The sequence below is a fragment of the Hemitrygon akajei genome, chromosome 29 (assembly GCF_048418815.1).
Source record: "Hemitrygon akajei chromosome 29, sHemAka1.3, whole genome shotgun sequence".
NCBI classification, from domain to species: domain Eukaryota; kingdom Metazoa; phylum Chordata; class Chondrichthyes; order Myliobatiformes; family Dasyatidae; genus Hemitrygon; species Hemitrygon akajei.
In genome coordinates, this window is record NC_133152.1 from 26905549 (window position 1) to 26923624 (window position 18076).

The 18076-nt window shown below is 40.6% G+C and overlaps 1 protein-coding gene across 4 annotated transcripts in view; it reads left to right on the forward strand.

Moving 5' to 3' along the window:
* LOC140718368 (matrix remodeling-associated protein 8-like) overlaps positions 1-10829 on the forward strand; it is a 59972-nt gene extending 49143 nt beyond the window's left edge. For 2 of the 4 annotated variants that reach the window (XM_073031994.1, XM_073031995.1), the window contains exons 9-10: positions 396-491; positions 6600-10829. In XM_073031994.1, the coding sequence (XP_072888095.1) occupies positions 396-491; positions 6600-6625 (122 nt within the window). In that variant the 3' untranslated portion in view covers positions 6626-10829. The remainder of the gene's footprint in view (positions 1-395; positions 492-6599) is intronic. The other 2 variants (XM_073031996.1, XM_073031997.1) reach the window with 1 other exon arrangement.
* The last annotated feature ends 7247 nt before the right edge of the window (positions 10830-18076 follow it).

The following is an 18076-nucleotide window of genomic DNA, read 5'->3' on the forward strand; positions in this document are numbered from 1 at the left end:
ACTACTAAGGCAATGTGCAATGTCTGCCTATAAGTGCTGGTGTTGGTCTCTCCCCCTCTCCCCCTCTCCCCCTCTCCCCCTCTCCCCCTCTCCCCCTCTCCCCCTCTCCCCCTCTCCCCCTCTCCCCCTCTCCCCCATTGGTACAATCTGTCATGGTTATTACACTTGTCGCAACCAAAAACACAATATAAAATGAGCACAATGATGGTTAATGCTCAGGAGGATATCAGTATATTACCACTTTAAAGTAGTGGAGCACTCATGGAAGAAAGACAATAGAGAATGCATTTAAGATGGGAGTGTAAAGTGGCTGTAGGGGCTGACTGCTAAATGGGTGGCTTGGCATCATGTTTGTCTTTGTTTCAGAGTGAGAATAACACAATTCGTATTTTTAGCAGATTACAAGAACAACATACTAAAGGAGAAGTTTGCATTGTCCAGAGAGAAGGAGGAGCTGTTCAGTGACGTTCCTCCAAAGAACTTAGATAAAGGTATTTTCAAAGTTCAAAACATTCAAAGCAACTTATATCAACAAAGTACATATATATCACCATTTACAACCTTGAGTTTTATTTTCTTGTGGGCATACTCAACAAAGCTTTTGAATATTAACTATAACAGAATCAATGAAAGACCACCCAATAATGGGGAGACAGATAAGTAGGTAACAGTCAGGAGAGGAAAGGGCAGGAATCGGAGGCTAGAGAGTACCCCTGTGGCTGTACCCCTTAATAATAAGTACTCCTGCTTCAGTACTACCGGGGGGGGGGGGGGGCACAGCCTCCCCGGGGGAAATAACAGTGGCCGTGCCTCTAGCACAGAATCTGGCCCTGTGGCTCAGAAAAGTAGGGAAAGGAAGAGGATGGCAGCGGTGATAGGTGACTGTATGTTTAGGGGGTCAGACAGGTGATTCTATGGACACAGGAAAGAAAACACAGATGGTAGTTTGCCTTCCAGGTGCCAGGGTCACGGACGTTTCTGATCGTGTCGACGATATCCTGAAGAACAGCCAGAGGTTGTGGTACATATTGGTACCAACGACATAGGCAGGAAAAGGGAGGAGGTCCTGAAAACAGTCTACAGGGAGCTAGGAAGGAAGTTGAGAAGCAGGACCACAAAGGTAGTCATCTTGGGATTATTGCCTGTGCCACGTGACAGTGAGTATAGGAATAGAGTGAGGTGGAGGATAAATGGGTGGTTGAGGGATTGGAGCAGGGGGCGGGGATTCAGATTTCTGGATCATTGAGACCTCTTTTGGGGCAGGAGTGACCTGTAGAAAAGGGACAGGTTGCACTTGAATCCCAGGGGGACCAATATCCTGTCAGGGAAGTTTGCTAAGGCTATTGGGGAGAGTTTAAATTAGGATTGCTGGGGGAGTGGGAACCAAACTGAAGAGATGGTCTAAAAGGCGATTGGCTCACAAATAGAGAAAGCTTGGAGACCGTACGAGAGGGAGGATAGGCAGGTGATAGAGAAGGGATGCGCTCAGACCAATGGTTTGAGATGTGTCTATTTTAATGCACAGAGTATTATGAACAAAGCAGATGAGCTTAGAATGTGAATCAGTACTTGGAGATACGATGTTGTGGCTATTACAGAGACCTGGATGGCTCAGGGGTAGGAATGGTTGAAGTTACTCTTCATAATGATTAGAAGGATGTCTGATTTTATTTCTCCAAAGCGATGGGGTGGCTATCTGCTACAGTGATAGGAGAATGATCTATAGGTGTAATTTCTTAATGGTAATGGAATAAGAATGTTTATGCTTGGGATTAGTTCAGAGAATGTAGATTGTACTGTGTTTCAATGGCTGCTCCACAGTGGTGGTCGTCAAATTTTGTGTCTGTGCTTCCACCACTGAGATTTTGGGTTAGAATCAGAATCAGGTTTATTATCACCACCATGTGACATGAAATTTGTTAACTTAGCAGCAGCAATTCAGATTCAGATTCAGTTTATTGTCATTTAGAAACCACAAATGCAACGCAGTTAAAAAATGAGACAACGTTCCTCCAGAATGATATCACAAAAGCATATGACAAAACAGACTACACCAGAAAGTCCACATAACGTTTGGCAATCCCCAATCCAGAGTCCGGAGAGGCTGCTGCGTATTAATATCGCGCTACTGTCTTAGTGCGTTCCCCGGAAAGGAGTTCCAATCCCACCAGACAAACAAGACCAAAAACTAAAGCTACAAGACCTGCACAAAACCACATAGTTACAAGGTATAGTTACAACAGTGCAAACAATAGCATAATTGATAAAAAAAAACAGACTAAGGGCACAGTAAAAATAGTCCAAAGATGTTAAAGGACTATAAGTTCAAATCACCACACAGTTTCCACAAGTCCCCAGGGTCCCGACAGACTCGCCATCCCACGCCGGCGGCAGAAGGGAATACCCCCGCTATGAGGTTCCACGGTGCCGCCTGACTCAGCCTCGCAGACACAGCACACAATGAAAGCTCCGTCGAAACCAGCCTCGCAGACACAGCACACACCGAAAGTGACCTGACCGCAGCGGACTACGAGTCCGTCAAACCTCCGAGCCGACGACCATCCCCTCCGGCACAGCTTCTCTGAGCACCATCCTCTGCCGAGCGTATTAAGACGGAGTGGCCGCTGCAAGCTGCGTCGCGCCGCCATCTTGGAAATACATAATCTAGCAGAGAAAAATAAATAAATAAATACAAATAATAGTAATAATAATAACAATTATAGTAATAATAATAAATAGTAATAATAACAAACAAGTAAATCAATTACATATATTGAATAGATTTTTAAAATGTGCAAAAACAAAAAAGTACTGTATTTATAAATAAGTGAGGTAGTGTCCAAAGATTCAATGTCCATTTAGGAATCGGATGGCAGAGAGGAAGAAGCTGTTCCTGAGTCGCTGAGTGTGTGCCTTCAGGCTTCTGTCATCGTCATCGTGGCTATCCCTCGAGGTCGAGAATGATGGTCTTCGTTCCGTTGATCTATCACAGAACAAAGATGCCTGTGTGTGTATTTGTTTAACATGTACTAGATGTTGCACTCCAAGAAGCACACAATACTTCACAAATCAACCAACTGATTCCAGTGGCATGGAAACCACGACGATTGGAGCTGATGGATTTGTTGCAGCCTTCATCTGCCTTCACAGCCATTGAGTTCGAAGTAACTTTGTCCGCCTGTTCCACCGTTGAGGTCCTGGTTGGATTGTTCTTTGTCAGGGACCTCACCCTTGACCTCACCACCATGGGTGACCCTAACTGGAGCATAGCTCCAGACGGCATCGCTCTCGGGATCTCAGGACCACACAAGCTTCTCCACCATGACAAGGTGACAATCCACGGAGAAGTCAGGCTTCTGTACCTCCTACCTGATGGTAACAATGAGAAAAGGGCATGTCCTGGGTGTTGGAGGTCCTCAATAATGGATGCTGCCCTTCTGAGACACCGCTGCCTAATGATGTCCTAGGTGCTTTGTACGCTAGTACCCAAGATGGAGCTGACTAGATTTACAACCTTCTGCAGCTTCTTTCGGTCCTGTGCAGTAGTCCCTCCATACTAGACAGTGATGCAGCCTGTCAGAATGCTCTCCACGGTACAGCTATAGAAGCTTTTGAGTGTATTAGTTGACATGCCAAATCTCTTCAAACTCCTAATGAAGTATAATCGCTGTGTTGCCTTCTTTATAACTACATTGATATGTTGAGACCAGGTTAGATCCTCAGAGATCTTGACACTCAGGAACTTGAAGCTGCTCACTCTCTCCACTTCTGATCCCTCTATGAGGATTGGCATGTGTTCCTCCGTCTTGCCTTTCCTGAAGTCCACAATCAGCTCTTTTGTCTTACTGACTTTGAGTGCCAGGTTGTTGCTGTGGCACCACTCCACTATTTGGCATATCTCACTCCTGTACACCCTCTCGTCACCATCTGAGATTCTACCAACAATGGTTGTATCATCAGCAAATTTATAGATGGTATTTGAGTTATGCCTAGCCACACAGTCATGGGTATAGAGAGTAGAACAGTGGGATAAGCACACACCCCTGAGGTACACCAGTGTTGATCGTCAGCGAGGAGGATATGTTATCACCAATCTGCACAGATTGTGGTCTTCTGGTGAGGAAGACGAGGATCCAATTGCAGAGGGAGGGACAGAGGCCCAGGTTCTGCAACTTTTCAATCAGGATTGTGGGAGTGATGGTATTAAATGCTGAGCTATAGTTGATGAACAGCATCCTGATGTAGGTGTTTGTGTTGTCCAGGTGGTCTAAAGTCATGTGGAGAGCCACTGAGATTGCATCTGCCGTTGACCTATTGTGGCGATAGGCAAACTGCAATGGGTCCAGGTCAATTAAAGACAACCTAACACTGACCTCTGAGACAGAGATCACAGGGTCATCAGGTACAGCAGGGATCTTCACAGCTATAGTTGTGTTCTCCCTTTCAAATCGTGCATAGAAGGCATTGAGTTCATCTGGTAGTGAAACATCGTTGCCATTCATGCTGTTGGGTTTCGCTTTGTAGGAAGTAATGTCTTGCAGACCCTGCCAGGGTTGCCATGCATCCGATGTCGTTCGAATTGTCTCTTCACCCTTGGAATAGCCCTCTGCAAATCATACCTGGTTTTCTGGTCTTGAATGCCACAGATCTGGCCTTCAGCAGAGGAAGTTCCTCCTGGTTCATCCATGGCTTTTGGCTTGGGAGTGTATAGTAAGTCTTTGTGGGGGCACACTCATCCACACAGGTTTTAATGAAGTCGGTAACAACTGCAACGTACTCATCCAGGTTCCAAGTCTTCACTGCTGATGCTGCAGTCTTCAGTCTCTGCCTATATTCAGGGAGTGGAAATACAGCCGGGTGATCAGACTTCCTGAGGTGAGGGTGTGGAATAGCACGGTAGGCATCCTTGATGGCGATGGTCCAGTGTGTTGTTTCCTCTGGTATTGCAAGTGGTCTGTTGATGGTTGTTGCTTAGTGATTTTTTTTATCAGACTGGCTTGGTTAAAATCTCCCAAAATGATGGTGAAGGCATTAGGGTGCACTGTTTCATGCAGGTTGATCCCATTACTCAGTTCATCTAAAGCTTGTTTGACATTGGCCTGAGGTGGAATGTATACCGCGACCAAAATGACCCCAGAGAACTCCCGTGGTAGGTAAAAAGGACGGCACTTTACTGCTAGATATTCCAGGCCTGGTGAGCAGAATTGGGACAGCACTGATATATTTGTGCACCAAGAAGAGTTGATCATGAGGCATACTCCTCCACTTCTGCTTTTGAGAGACTCTATAGATCTATCTTGATGGTGTATAGTAAACCCGTCGATCTGGATTATTGCACCAGGATTCCATGAAACAAAGGATATGCGCGATCCTAATGTCCTCTTGATTCAGCACCCTGGCTCTGAGATCATTTATTTTATTCACCAGGGTCTGCACATTCGCCAGCGAGATGGTATAGGGAGTTTAAAACCCCATTTCTTTAAACGCACTCGTAACCCTGATCTACACCTGCACTTCCTCTGAAGTGTCCTCCGTGGGTACTTCCGATCACAATTGATGTTGTTTCTATTGGTTTTAAGCAGCGATAGTTCATTTAAATGCATTAAGACATCTTTGTTGACTGTACTGACCTTGGAAGCAGTTGCGCTTTTTAGCTGTATCAGGCTGAAATGGAAATTTTTAATCATATCCGTTGAGAGTACTGCTGCTACCCGAGTTGTACCTGGAAGTAATAGTGATGATAGTGTTGAGATTGGAGCTTGTATCTGTGATTCCCCACAGTCATGGAACTGGAGTCTATTCTACTTCAAAAATCAAAACATTGCAGATGTTGGGAACCTGAAATAAAAACTGAAAATGTGGGAAATACTCAGCCGATCAGACAGCATCTGTGGAAGGTAAAACAGATCTAACATTTCAGATTGATATTAACTCTGTTTTACTTTCCACAGACGTTGCCATCACAAACTTGGACAAAACTATTATTGCATTTTAATTTTCATCATGTTATTGTGGTTTGTTGAAAAATGGAGGCTGGGTATACTAAAGCTCAGATCATCCAATCACCAGTCGTTCAGCTTTTGATTCACTAGTTGTTGATTCCCGTTCTCCCTTTAAAACACTGACAATCTGTTTGCAACATTTCCTTTAGCAAATTGGGACCACAGTTCTTGTACTCCCTTTAACATACTTGGCCCCTGTTCCCGTTCTAACATTTTGGGGTTCTGGTTCTATGTTTCTTGAATACATGAGCGCTGATTTTCTTTGATTAACTAGACTCCCCTGGGGCTCTCTTTTTATAGACTACTCACTTACTGGATGAAATTAGAACTGAATCCAACACGTGATTACATTTTGTGATTTATAATAGAGTCAGAAAAGCTAGAGGGAACAGCCTTGAATCTCTGCTGACCAATCTCTACACTGGTCAGTTAGTGACAGGAGGCCAATGAGCTCCATACTGTAAATCAACTTACTGCTGCAGCGATGTGAGAATTGTTCTAAAATGACCTCTGATAATTATACCTGACAGTCAACAGATGTTATTTTACTAATTTAAACAATTGCCTGTACTAATTCCTCCTTGATTATTTCCATAGACTTTGAGAAGAAATACTGGAAATAAAGAAAATGATGCTGCTGGCTGGATCCAGAAGCTTAAAAGTGAAGGGCCTATATGAGGAAATGTTGCCTTTTATCAATATCCTTCAATTATACAGCGCTTAATTAAAGTATACATATCAATGGTACTAACACAAATTTCCCAAACCTGTGCAGCAGATTTTGAGGAACTACAACCTGAAGCTACCTTATCAGGAACCTCTTGTTTATCCTACAAATGTAATTCCAGATTTCCAATGGTTTAATATGATGAGGGAGGTGAACACTACTAATAGCCATAATATTGTTGGTTAAAAGAGGAACAGTACATTTCTCAGGAGCTTGCAGGGCAAAACTATATTAGCTGGGAAAGGATAGAAATTTTGAGAGCACCAAAAGTGCTGCTCCTTAGAAAATTGTTGGTTCTGATTTTACTAGAAATAAAGGAATGATCACCATAATCCAGGGACTGCAACAGCAAAGGACAATTACTTTAGGTCTGTCAGTAGAAGCAACCAACTTACAGTTGGCAACAGAAAATGTTGGAAGTATTCAGTACAGATGCTGCCTAACCAACAATGTGTCTCAAGCTCATTTTGTTTCTATGTCAATTTTCTAGCAACTGCAATATTTTGCTTTTATGTTAGCGTTAACATCAGCGTGGATCTCTAGATGTGTGAGCTCCCCATACCTCTCTCTCATATTCATCGTTCTCCCTCTCCCACCATTTTCAGTGTTACAATTTGTCTGAGCTCAGTCTGCATTTTTTTTCTACACTCCATCTCCAATGCTTAATCATATCTATTCCTCCAACTCAAGCTCTGTATTACTTTCTGCTTTAATATCTATATTGATTCTCTATTTCCAATCATCTGTTGTAGCAAATTCTTCAGCACCAATCACTTATGTCTTTACGTAAATCTTAGTCTGTTCATCCCTCTATCACTAGCCTCCTCAGTTCATCTCCCATTCTTCAATGTATCTATCCAATCAACTTGCGCTTCAGTGAATCTGACCCTATTTGGAATCACTGCTATTAGTCTATCTGCATTTCAGAGTGTACATCTCTGCCCTTATAATGTTATAAAGTAATCACTTCCTTCAGTATATTAATCTCACTGTTTTGTTCTTTATCTTGATATTTGAGTGCGTCATTCTTACTGGCCAATCTTTAATTTCTTTCAAAATGAATTTTCTTTCAAGTAATCATTTTCTCCAATCAGAAATCAAGTGGTAAGTCCTGGGAAATGTAATGTTCCAATTACTAAAATATGCTGCACAAAATTGCAATAATTGTGATAACTGATACAGAAACTTTTATTCATTATATACATTTATACAAGTTCAACAGTGTGTGATAATTATTCAATGTATTTGTCTAATTTTATACAAAGTTGCCATTTCAAAATTCACATTGCTATATCTATTGCTATATTCACATTGCTATATCTATCACACCCAGTTCACACAGTTAATGCAACAGTACAGCTTTTATCTTATCCTTCTATCCCTCACTCAGCTGTGTTTGCATTTAAATCAATGTTGGCCTGTAAAAATTTAGTCCAAGCTCAGCCTGGAGATAGATCTTGCAAGCCAAGGATCAGCAATGTTGACCTAGGAATACAGGGATCACCCTGGGTTACATGTCACAGCATGCGATCAGTTGTGATGAGCCTGCAATCTTCAGTAGACATTCTATATGACATCAACTGTGGCCAAAAAAAAGTTCTTATAAAGTTAATGAGATGAAGTGATTATTTCCAGAAGTATAAGCAAGGCTGGTGTAATCAAACTGAAACATTATTTAGTCATGTATTCATACATTTTTATTCTAAGCACCTGATTTTTTTTAACAATAAAAATTGATGTGTTGAATTGGTCTCCATATGTACATTAAAAAAAAATGGGTTTACAAGATTAGATAATATTGTTTCAAAGTCAAACATTGTCTACAGAATTATTTTTAATTGTTGTCAAGCTAGGACAGGACCAAGATCAGGTTAGAGAAAAAGCGAGAAATTAAGAAATTGGCGCAAAACTTTGTTTTTATAGATTGAGGAAAGCAAAGGGGAAGGGTGTGAAGGGTTTTGAAGTGTGGGGAAAATGAGTTAGAGCAAGAAATGAAGTGATGGCTCTTGATTTCAGTGTAGGGAGAATAATGGAAAAAGTACAGGGAATATTCATGTATTCATGCTCTTTTTTTATGCTTCTATCACATGATGGTGTTGATGGCTAAATAAAACTGTAGCAGTTGGCACCAAGTAAATTGTTGAGACCATAATAACTTGGAAATTATGCATCAAAACTTCATTCATCATAACCTTGCCAGTGTAAGAAATTTCAGAACTCTGAGCTAAAAAGGACTTGCTTTATCAGAATCAGGGTTTAATATCAAACAAGAGAAAATCTGCAGATGCTCAAAATCCAAGCAACACACACAAAATGCTGGAGGAACTCAGCAGGCCAGGCAGCTTCTATGGAAAAGAGTACAGTCGACATTTCGGGCTGAGACCCTTCATCATGAGGGTCTTGGCCCGAAACGCTGAATGTACTTTTTTCCATAGATGCAGCCTGGCCTGCTGAGTTCCTCCAGTATTTTGTCTGTGCTGCCAGGGTTTAATCTCACTGGCATATGCCATGAAATTTGTAGTTTTGTGGCATCAGTACTTTACAGTACATAATAATAAAACTATAAATTACAGTCAGAAATGTGTGTGTGTGTGTGTATAAAATTGAATTAGTACAAAAAGAGAGGGGAGAAGTACTGAGGTAACATTCCTTGTCCATTCATAATTCTGATGGCAGAGAGAAAGAAGCTGTTCCTGAAATGTTGTGAAGCTCTTGATGGTAGCAATGAGAAGAGAGCATGTCCAGGGTGATGGAGTCATTAATGATGGATGCCACCTTTTTGAGGGATCGCCATTCTCCACAAGAACAGGGCAGGTCAGTCTTTTAAAGGCTGAGGAGGTGGAGTATGCTTTATAATTAACTCATCAGGGTGCACAAACATAGTGGTTTTCTCTCAGTCCTGCTCACCTGACCTGGAATATCTAGTGGTCAAATGTTGTCTATTTTATCTGCTGAGGGAGTTTTCTGCCATCATCCTGGTTGTGGTGTACATTCCACCTCAGGCCAGCATCAGGCAAGAACTGGAATTGCTAAGCAACTGGAATAGCAAGCACAAAACTGTGCACCCTGATGCCTCTTTTAGTAGTCCCTATGGGCCAAGCTGTGCCAATCAAGGAAACCTTCAGCTTATACCAACCCCAATTACCACTGTGGTGAACTACATATACCTGTCTGGACATGCTCCCTCTGCTGATGGCTCCTGTGGCTCCGCCCACAGACTGTGGCTCCTCCCACAGACCCCGGTATAAAGGCGATTGGAGGCACTGCTCCTTCCTCAGTCTCCAGGATGTTGTGTGGTGGTCACTTGCTGCTGACGGTGCTTTCTTCCAGCCAATAAAAGCCTACCTTAACTCACGTCTCCGAGAGTTATTGATGGTGCATCAACCACCCCAACCAATATCAAAACCTAATGTAGAATTTGGGGAACTGTAGTAATGGGAAGGAAGATGAATGGAAACAGACCAAGATGTACTTATTAAGCAGGAAGATTTCAAATGTGAAAGCATTGATTGTGCTGAAGGCTTTTCTCAGAAAGCATAAAAGGCAAATAAGGTGGAATATGTTCTAGTTCTGTACATTGCTGTTTTCCTAGGCTATAGGAGTGTATTCAACTGTTCCTTGGTCCTTTAACCTATTTCTTTTATTTCAAACAGTTATTTTACTTTTTTTCTGCATTAGGAAATTATGTGATTTGTATTTTTGTTGTCTGATATTCAACTGCTGTCCATACTGCCAGTACCCTATCTGTTGTGCGGTAAAACTTCAGCTTTACTTTGCAATCTGACTGGTGCAGCTATTGCAATTAGTGTAACCTGGGCTATGAGGTATGAATATGAAAGGTGTCACTCTGCATTTTATTCCTACTTAATAGCCCATAGAAATGATCATGAGTTAGATTCCAAGAAAAGTGTGCAAAGTGCCAGTTTAAAAATGTTGGAGATAGGTGCCTTCCCTCCAACCAATCAAATCGTGCTGTTATTATATTCTAATCTCAAATGCATTGTAATGTATGTGTGTATATATGCTGCCCTGATATTGTTCTAAAGAATGCTGTTAAATGAGAAAATGTCCATGAATTTAAATAAAGTGTTAAATATGCATTGCTTTATCTTCTTTCATTAGCTAAATGTTTCCATGGTAGCAAAAGGTTCTTGATTTCTCTCAAACTGATAAATGTTAACAGGAACAAAAGTAGGCTATTCAACTACTGACTCAACAATTGAGTCAAAAGTTAGTCATGGTGTCAAAGGTTATGGACTAACTCTGGGGATCTCCCATCCACTGCCACCAAGCTCATAGTATCCTTACCCTGCACCTCCCATTTCTACCTCCAACTCAAGATCCACAAACCTGCCTGTCTAGGTAGACCTGCTTGTTCCTGCTCCACTGAACTTGTATCTGCATCCCTCGACTCTGTTTTATCCCCTCTGTTTCAGTCCCCTCCTACCTGTATCTGTGACACTTCACAGGCTGTTGAGCTATTCAACGATTTCAAGTTCCCTGGCCCCAGTTGTCTTATTTTCACTATGGATGTCCAGTCCTTATACACCTCCATTGCCCATCAGGAGGGCCTTAAAGCTTTCCGTTTGTTTCTGGATAACAGACCCAAACAGTTCCCCTCCACCACCATTCTCCTCCGTCTGGTGGAACTGGCCCTCACTTTCAATAACTTCTCCTTCGGCTGCTCCTACTTTCTTCAAACAAAAGGTGTAGCCATGGGCACTTGCATGGGTCCCAGCTACGCCTGCCTTCTTGTCAGCTATGTGGAACAGTCTACGTTCCAAGCCTACACTGGTATCACTCCCCAAATTTTCCCATGCTGTGTCAACAATTGCATTGGTGCTGCTTCCAGCCCACATGCTGAGCTCATCGACTTCACTGACTTTGCCTTCAACTTCCACCCTGCTCTCACATTTATCCGGTCCATTTCTGACACCACCCTCCCCTTTCTCGAGCTCGCTGTCTCTATCTCTGCAGGCAGCTTATCTACTGATACCTTTTACAAACCCACTGATTCTCACAGCTACCTGGACCTCTTCCCACCTTGTTACTTGCAAAAATGCCATCCCCTTCTCTCAATTCATCCATCTCTGCTGCATTTGCTCTCAGGATGAGGCTTTTCATTCCAGAACTATTGAGATGTCCTCCTCCTTCAAAGAAAGGGGCTTTCCTTCCTTCACTATTAATGCAGCCTTCATCTCATCTCTTCGATTTTGTGCACATCTGTCCTCACCCCTTCCAACGGCCACTCCACTAGGGATAGGGTTCCTCGTCCTCACCTACCAGCCTCCATGTCCAGTGCATAATTTTCCAGAACTTCTGCTGTCTCCAACAGGATCCCACCACCAGGATCATCTTTCCCTCCTCCCTTCCACTTCTATTTTCCACAAAGATCGCTCCCTACACAAATCCCTCGCCCATTCGTCCCTCCCTATTGATCTCCCTCCTAGTACTTATGCTTGCAAGCGGAATAAGTGCCACACCCGCCCCTACACCTCCTCCCCCACTACCATTCAGTGCCCCAAACATGCTTCCAGTTGAGGTGACACTTCACCTGTGAGTCTGTTATGGTCATCTACTGTATCTGGTGCTCCTGGTGTGGTGTCCTGCATATTGGTGAGACCTGAAGTAGACCGAGATTCAATGTTGCAATCTCCCTTGTCACTTTAATCAGGGAACAGTGGAAGCTTTAAATCAGCAAAATGGAGTTGAACATCGGATCGATCCCCCCCTCCCCACCACCCTGACTCTGTAACCTCCTCACCTCGAGGCTGTGCTCACTGCCACCCCGAATCCTCTTTGAGACAGCAAAGCAGTGGATCACCCAAACCATCTCCACACTGCAAATCAGAGGCTCCAACAAGCACATTCAAGATGAAAAACAGACACAAAAAAGAAGTGAAATAAATAGTTTTGTGGTCTATCCAGAAGATATCAACCTTGGGAGTTCTTGACTGGAATGTTCAATTAACAGCAAAATGATGGTATTATCAAATGGAATCTACCAATAATCTGATTAATGATGCGCATTTAGGGATTTTACCATAACTATAGATCTCCAGACCACAATATAGTTTAGGTCTAAACACAAACTAAACACCTTAAGTTCACCTTGCCCTTGGCATTAAGTGAACATTTGACTAAATTTAACATCGAGGAATCCTGGTAAATCTGAAGTCTGAGAGTTTTAAGCAGAAAACACTGTAATGGTTGGAGTCGTACCTCATACAAAAGGAAATTTTTATAGGAGTTGAAAGTGAATCATCTTATTACCAGGTCATCACTACAGGAGCATCTCATTGCATGACCAAGGTCCACCCATCCTGAAATACACGCAGTTGCCACTTTAATAGGTGCAGGAGTGGAACCCAGTGTGAACTGCTGCTGTAGCCCATCCATTTCTAGGTTCAATGTGTTGTGCATTCAAAACTGCTCTTCTGCACACCACTGTCGTAACCTGTAGTCATCTGAGTTACTGTCACCTTCCTGTCAGCTTGAACCAGTCTGGCCATTTTCCTTTGACCTCTCTCACTAATGAGGCAATTTCAGCCACAGAACTGCCGGTTACTGGATGTTGTTGTTGTTTCTCACACCATTCCCTATAATCTCTAGAGACCCTTGTGCATGAAAAGTCCAGGATATCAACAGTTTCTGAGATACTCAAACCACCTTGTCTGGCACCAACAATCATTCCGTGGTCAAAGTCACTTAGATCACACTTCTTTCCCATTCTGATGTTTGGTCTGAACAGTAACTGAACCTCTTGACCATGTCTGCATGCTTTTATGCACAGAGTTACTGCCACATGATTGGCTGATTCGATATTTGCATTAACAAACAGGTGTATAAGTGTATGTAATAAAGTTGTTAATGAGTATACTTATCAATGATCTTGCATCCCATGGTATTTTATTATTCGTTCAAAGGCTTTGTAGGGTGAGGTAGTATTTCAATGTCCATCCCTAATTGCCTTTGAGAAGCTACCATCTTGAACACTGCAGTCTTTGAGGTGTGGTTACACCCACAATGTTGAGAGTTCCAGGATTTTGACCCAGCATTATGAAGGAGTGATTATATATTTCCAAGTTACGATGGTGTATAAGTGAAAGTGCTTTTGCTCCCCTTGTCCTAGCTGGTAGAGCTTGTGGGTTTGGAAGATGCTGCCTAAGGAATCTTGGTGAACTTCTGCAGTGCATCCTATGAATGGTACAAACTGCTATTACTAGGTACTAGAGTTAGGTTGGAAAAAAAAAGTTGTGAAAGGGGTGTTCATCAAGTAGGCTGCTACGTCCTGTGTGGTGTCAAGCTTCCTGAATGTTACTGAAGTTGATTTTGTTACTGGATTCCATTTTCCTGCACAATTCTTCTGGAGTAGAGAATTCCAAAGAGCCACAACCCTGTGAAACATTTCTCTACATCTCAGTCTTAAATATAGCCGGCTGGCGGTGTAGTGGCATCCACACCAGACTTTGAAGAGAGTGGTCCTGGGTTCTAATCCGGCTGGTTCTTGGCTCTCTTTCCATCCTTGCTGGGTTGAGCGCAAGCTGGGCAAATCAGCCTCGTAAAAACAGACAAATGTTAAAGAAGTGGCAAGGTTGCCACCTGATGTACCACAAGGCATGGAGAGGAAGTCAGTCTTAAACAGAGTTACGAACACGAGAAAATCTGCAGAGGCTGGAAATCCACACAACACACACAAAATCCTAGAGAAACTCAACAGGCCAGGTGGCATCTATGGAAAAGAGTAAAGAGTTGACATTTTGGGCCAAAACCCTTCATCAAGACTCCTGTACCTAATAACGTAGCCACTGAGCAAAATTTTATACCTCCCATAAGATCTCCGACACTCCACAGAGATAAGTTACAACCTCTCTCCATAACTGAGAGAGCAAAATTGAACACAGTATTCCAAATGAAGTCTGATCAATCTCATGTACAACTGCAATATCCTTCCTTCTATTCTCAATGCCCTGATGGATATTGGTCAGCAAACCAAAAGCCTTCTTCACCAATGGCCTATTCATTATCAGAGATTGTGCCCCCTTTGCCTAGAATTCTGGATTTCACTGCCTTTGTGAAAAAGTACTTCCTTATATCACCAGAATGATTTAGCTGTGACTTAGTTTATGACCCCATGGAACAGTCCCACAAGAGAAATAGTTTCTCTCTAATCCAGTCAAGATGGCACCAAGCTGTGGTCTCCACTAAGATTCTGACTTGGACATAATTGTTTTTTTTAAGTTTTTAGGGATGGTGTAGGGGGCAGACAGGGATGTTGGGGAGTTAGAGGCCAGATTAGGGTTTAGAGACAGGGATGTGGAGGAGTTAAAGGTCAGACTTTTGCTTTGTACTCAAAGTCCAGCATCGTGGATGGGTGGCAAAGGACTTCCAGAGTCTAGGCCTCCGCTCTGTGCTCCAAGGCCAAGACCATAAGACAGGAGCAGAGTTAAGCCATTTAGCCCATAGAGTCTGCTCTGCCATTCCATCATGGCTGATCCCGGATCCCACTCAACCCCATACACCTGGCTTCTCACCATATCCTTTGATGCCCTAACCAATCTGCTTTAAATATACCCACGATTGAATGTGAATTTGTATCCAAAAAAAATTGGATCTGTTTTTTCATAAAATCACAAAAGTCTTGATGTTTTAATAAAATTGAATTAAATCTCCATCTATAAATCAATTCCTCCTTATCCATCATTATCATTGTCATTATCAAGGGGGAATGATGTGACAGTGTTCTTGCTTTATATTCCACACTTCACTCTATCCTGAATATTCTTTGATAATAGGAAAAAATCAATCCTTGAATAAGTTTTATGTCTATTTGAATAAAATGAATAATCTCTTTCTCTTGGATTAATTTTTCTCCATATATCAATCAGATTTAAGTCTTTCATTAATGATAAAGTTAACTTTATTACTTTTGATTTTGTAACAGCTTTAGTTGACCTATCTAGAACTGGGTCTAAACAAAAGTTAAAATCTCCACCTATTAATATTTTATCATGTGCATCGGCCAAATTCAAAAAAACTTCTTGTATGAATTTTGCATCATTTTCATTTGGTGCATAAATGTTCATAGGAGTCCATAATTCCAAAAAGATTTGACAATGTATAATCACATATCTCCCCACAGAATCAATTAATACATTTTGTATTTTAATTGGTAAGGTTTTATTAACCAAAATTGCAACTCCCCTCGATTTTGAATTAAATGAAGCTGCAATAACACTTCCAACCCAATCTCTCTTTAATTTCTGATGTTCTGTCTCTGTTAAATGTGTTTCCTGCAAAAAAGCTATATCTCCTTTCATTTTCTTAATATATGTTAAATTTGTATTATGGGAAGCAATGAAAGCATATTTGAGGGGTCAGATAATAAATTATACTTCTAAAATTAAGAAGGAATATATGGTAGAAATAGACCAATTAGAAAAAGAGATTACAAAATTAGAAAAAGAATCCCAAAGATATACGACAGAAGAAAAACAAAGACAACTTGTCAATAAAAAATTACAATATAATACACTCCAGACGTATCGAACAGAAAAAGTAATTATGAGAACTAAACAGAGATATTACGAATTAGTTGAAAGATCACACAAGATTCTTGCTTGGCAGTTGAAAACAGAACAGGCTTCCAAAACAATAAATGCAATTAGAACAAGCGCAAATAAGATTACTTATAAACCTTTAGAAATTAATGAAACTTTTAAAAAATTTTACTCTGAATTATATCAATCAGAATCACAAAATGAGATTGCTGAGATAGACAAATTTTTATCACAAATAACTCTTCCAAAATTGAATTTGGAAGAACAGAAAGGATTAGATATGCCCTTTACATTAAAAGAGGTTGAAGAAGCTTTAGGATCACTTCAGAGTAATAAATCCCCAGGAGAAGACAGTTTTCCGCCTGAATTTTATAAAAAATTTAAAGATTTATTAATCCCTCCTTTTATGGAGTTAATATATCAAGTGGAAAGAACGCATAAACTCCCACAATCTTTTTCGACAGCGATCATAATAGTATTGCCAAAAAAAGATAGAGATCCTTTAAAACCAACATCATATAGGCCTATCTCTTTGTTGAATACAGATTATAAAATAATAGCAAAAATTCTATCTAATAGAATATCTAAATATTTACCAAAATTAATACATATGGATCAAACAGGCTTTATTAAAAATAGACAATCGATGGATAATGTAACTCGGTTACTTAGCATAATTCATCTGGCACAAAAAAGAGAGGAAATGAGTGTGGCAGTTGCTTTGGATGCAGAAAAAGCATTTGATAGATTGGAATGGGATTTTTTATTTAAGGTTTTGGAAAAATATGAGTTAGGAAAATCTTTTATAAAATGGATTAAAACCTTAAATATTAGTCCTCAAGCTAAAGTAGTGACAAATGGTCAAATTTCAACATCATTCCACTTAACAAGGTCAACTAGACAAGGCTGCCCAATATCACCTGCCCTATTTGTATTGGCGATAGAACCATTAGCTGAAATAATTAGAACGGACTCAGATATTGTGGGCTTCAGAGTTAACCAAGAAGAATATAAGGTTAATTTATTTGCTGATGATGTTCTGATTTATTTAACAAACCCATTGCAATCGTTGCAAAAATTATCTTTTAGATTGGAGGAACATGGGAAAACATCAGGGTATAAAGTAAACTGGGATAAAAGTGAAATTTTACCCCTTACCAAAGGAGATTATAGTCAATGTCGACCAGTAACTCAATTTAGATGGCCAACAAATGGTATAAAATATTTAGGTATAAGAGTCGATAATGATATAAAGAATTTATATAAACTAAATTATTTGCCATTATTGAAAAAAATAAAAGAAGATCTTGATAAATGGATGATGTTACCAATAACATTATTAGGTAGAGTTAATGCTGTAAAAATGAATATATTTCCTAGATTACAATATTTATTCCAAACATTACCAATACAACTGCCTCAGAAGTTTTTTCAAAAATTGAATAAATGTGTGAGGAAGTTTCTTTGGAAAGGAAAGATGTCAAGAATATCGTTGGAAAAATACACATGTAAATTTGATTTAGGAGGGTTACAACTTCCAAATTTTAAGAATTATTACAAAGCAAATCAACTTAGATTTATTGCATCTTTTTTTGATAAAGAAAAACCGGTATGGATTAGAATAGAACTAGATAAGATAGGAGAAAATATACCAGAAGGTTTTATATATAAATGGGAATCCAAATGGATACGGGAAAAGAAAGAATCTCTTATATTAAAACATTTGATTGATTTATGGAATAAGGTAAATATGGATGATGAAATAAAGAAATCCTTATTAGCAAAAA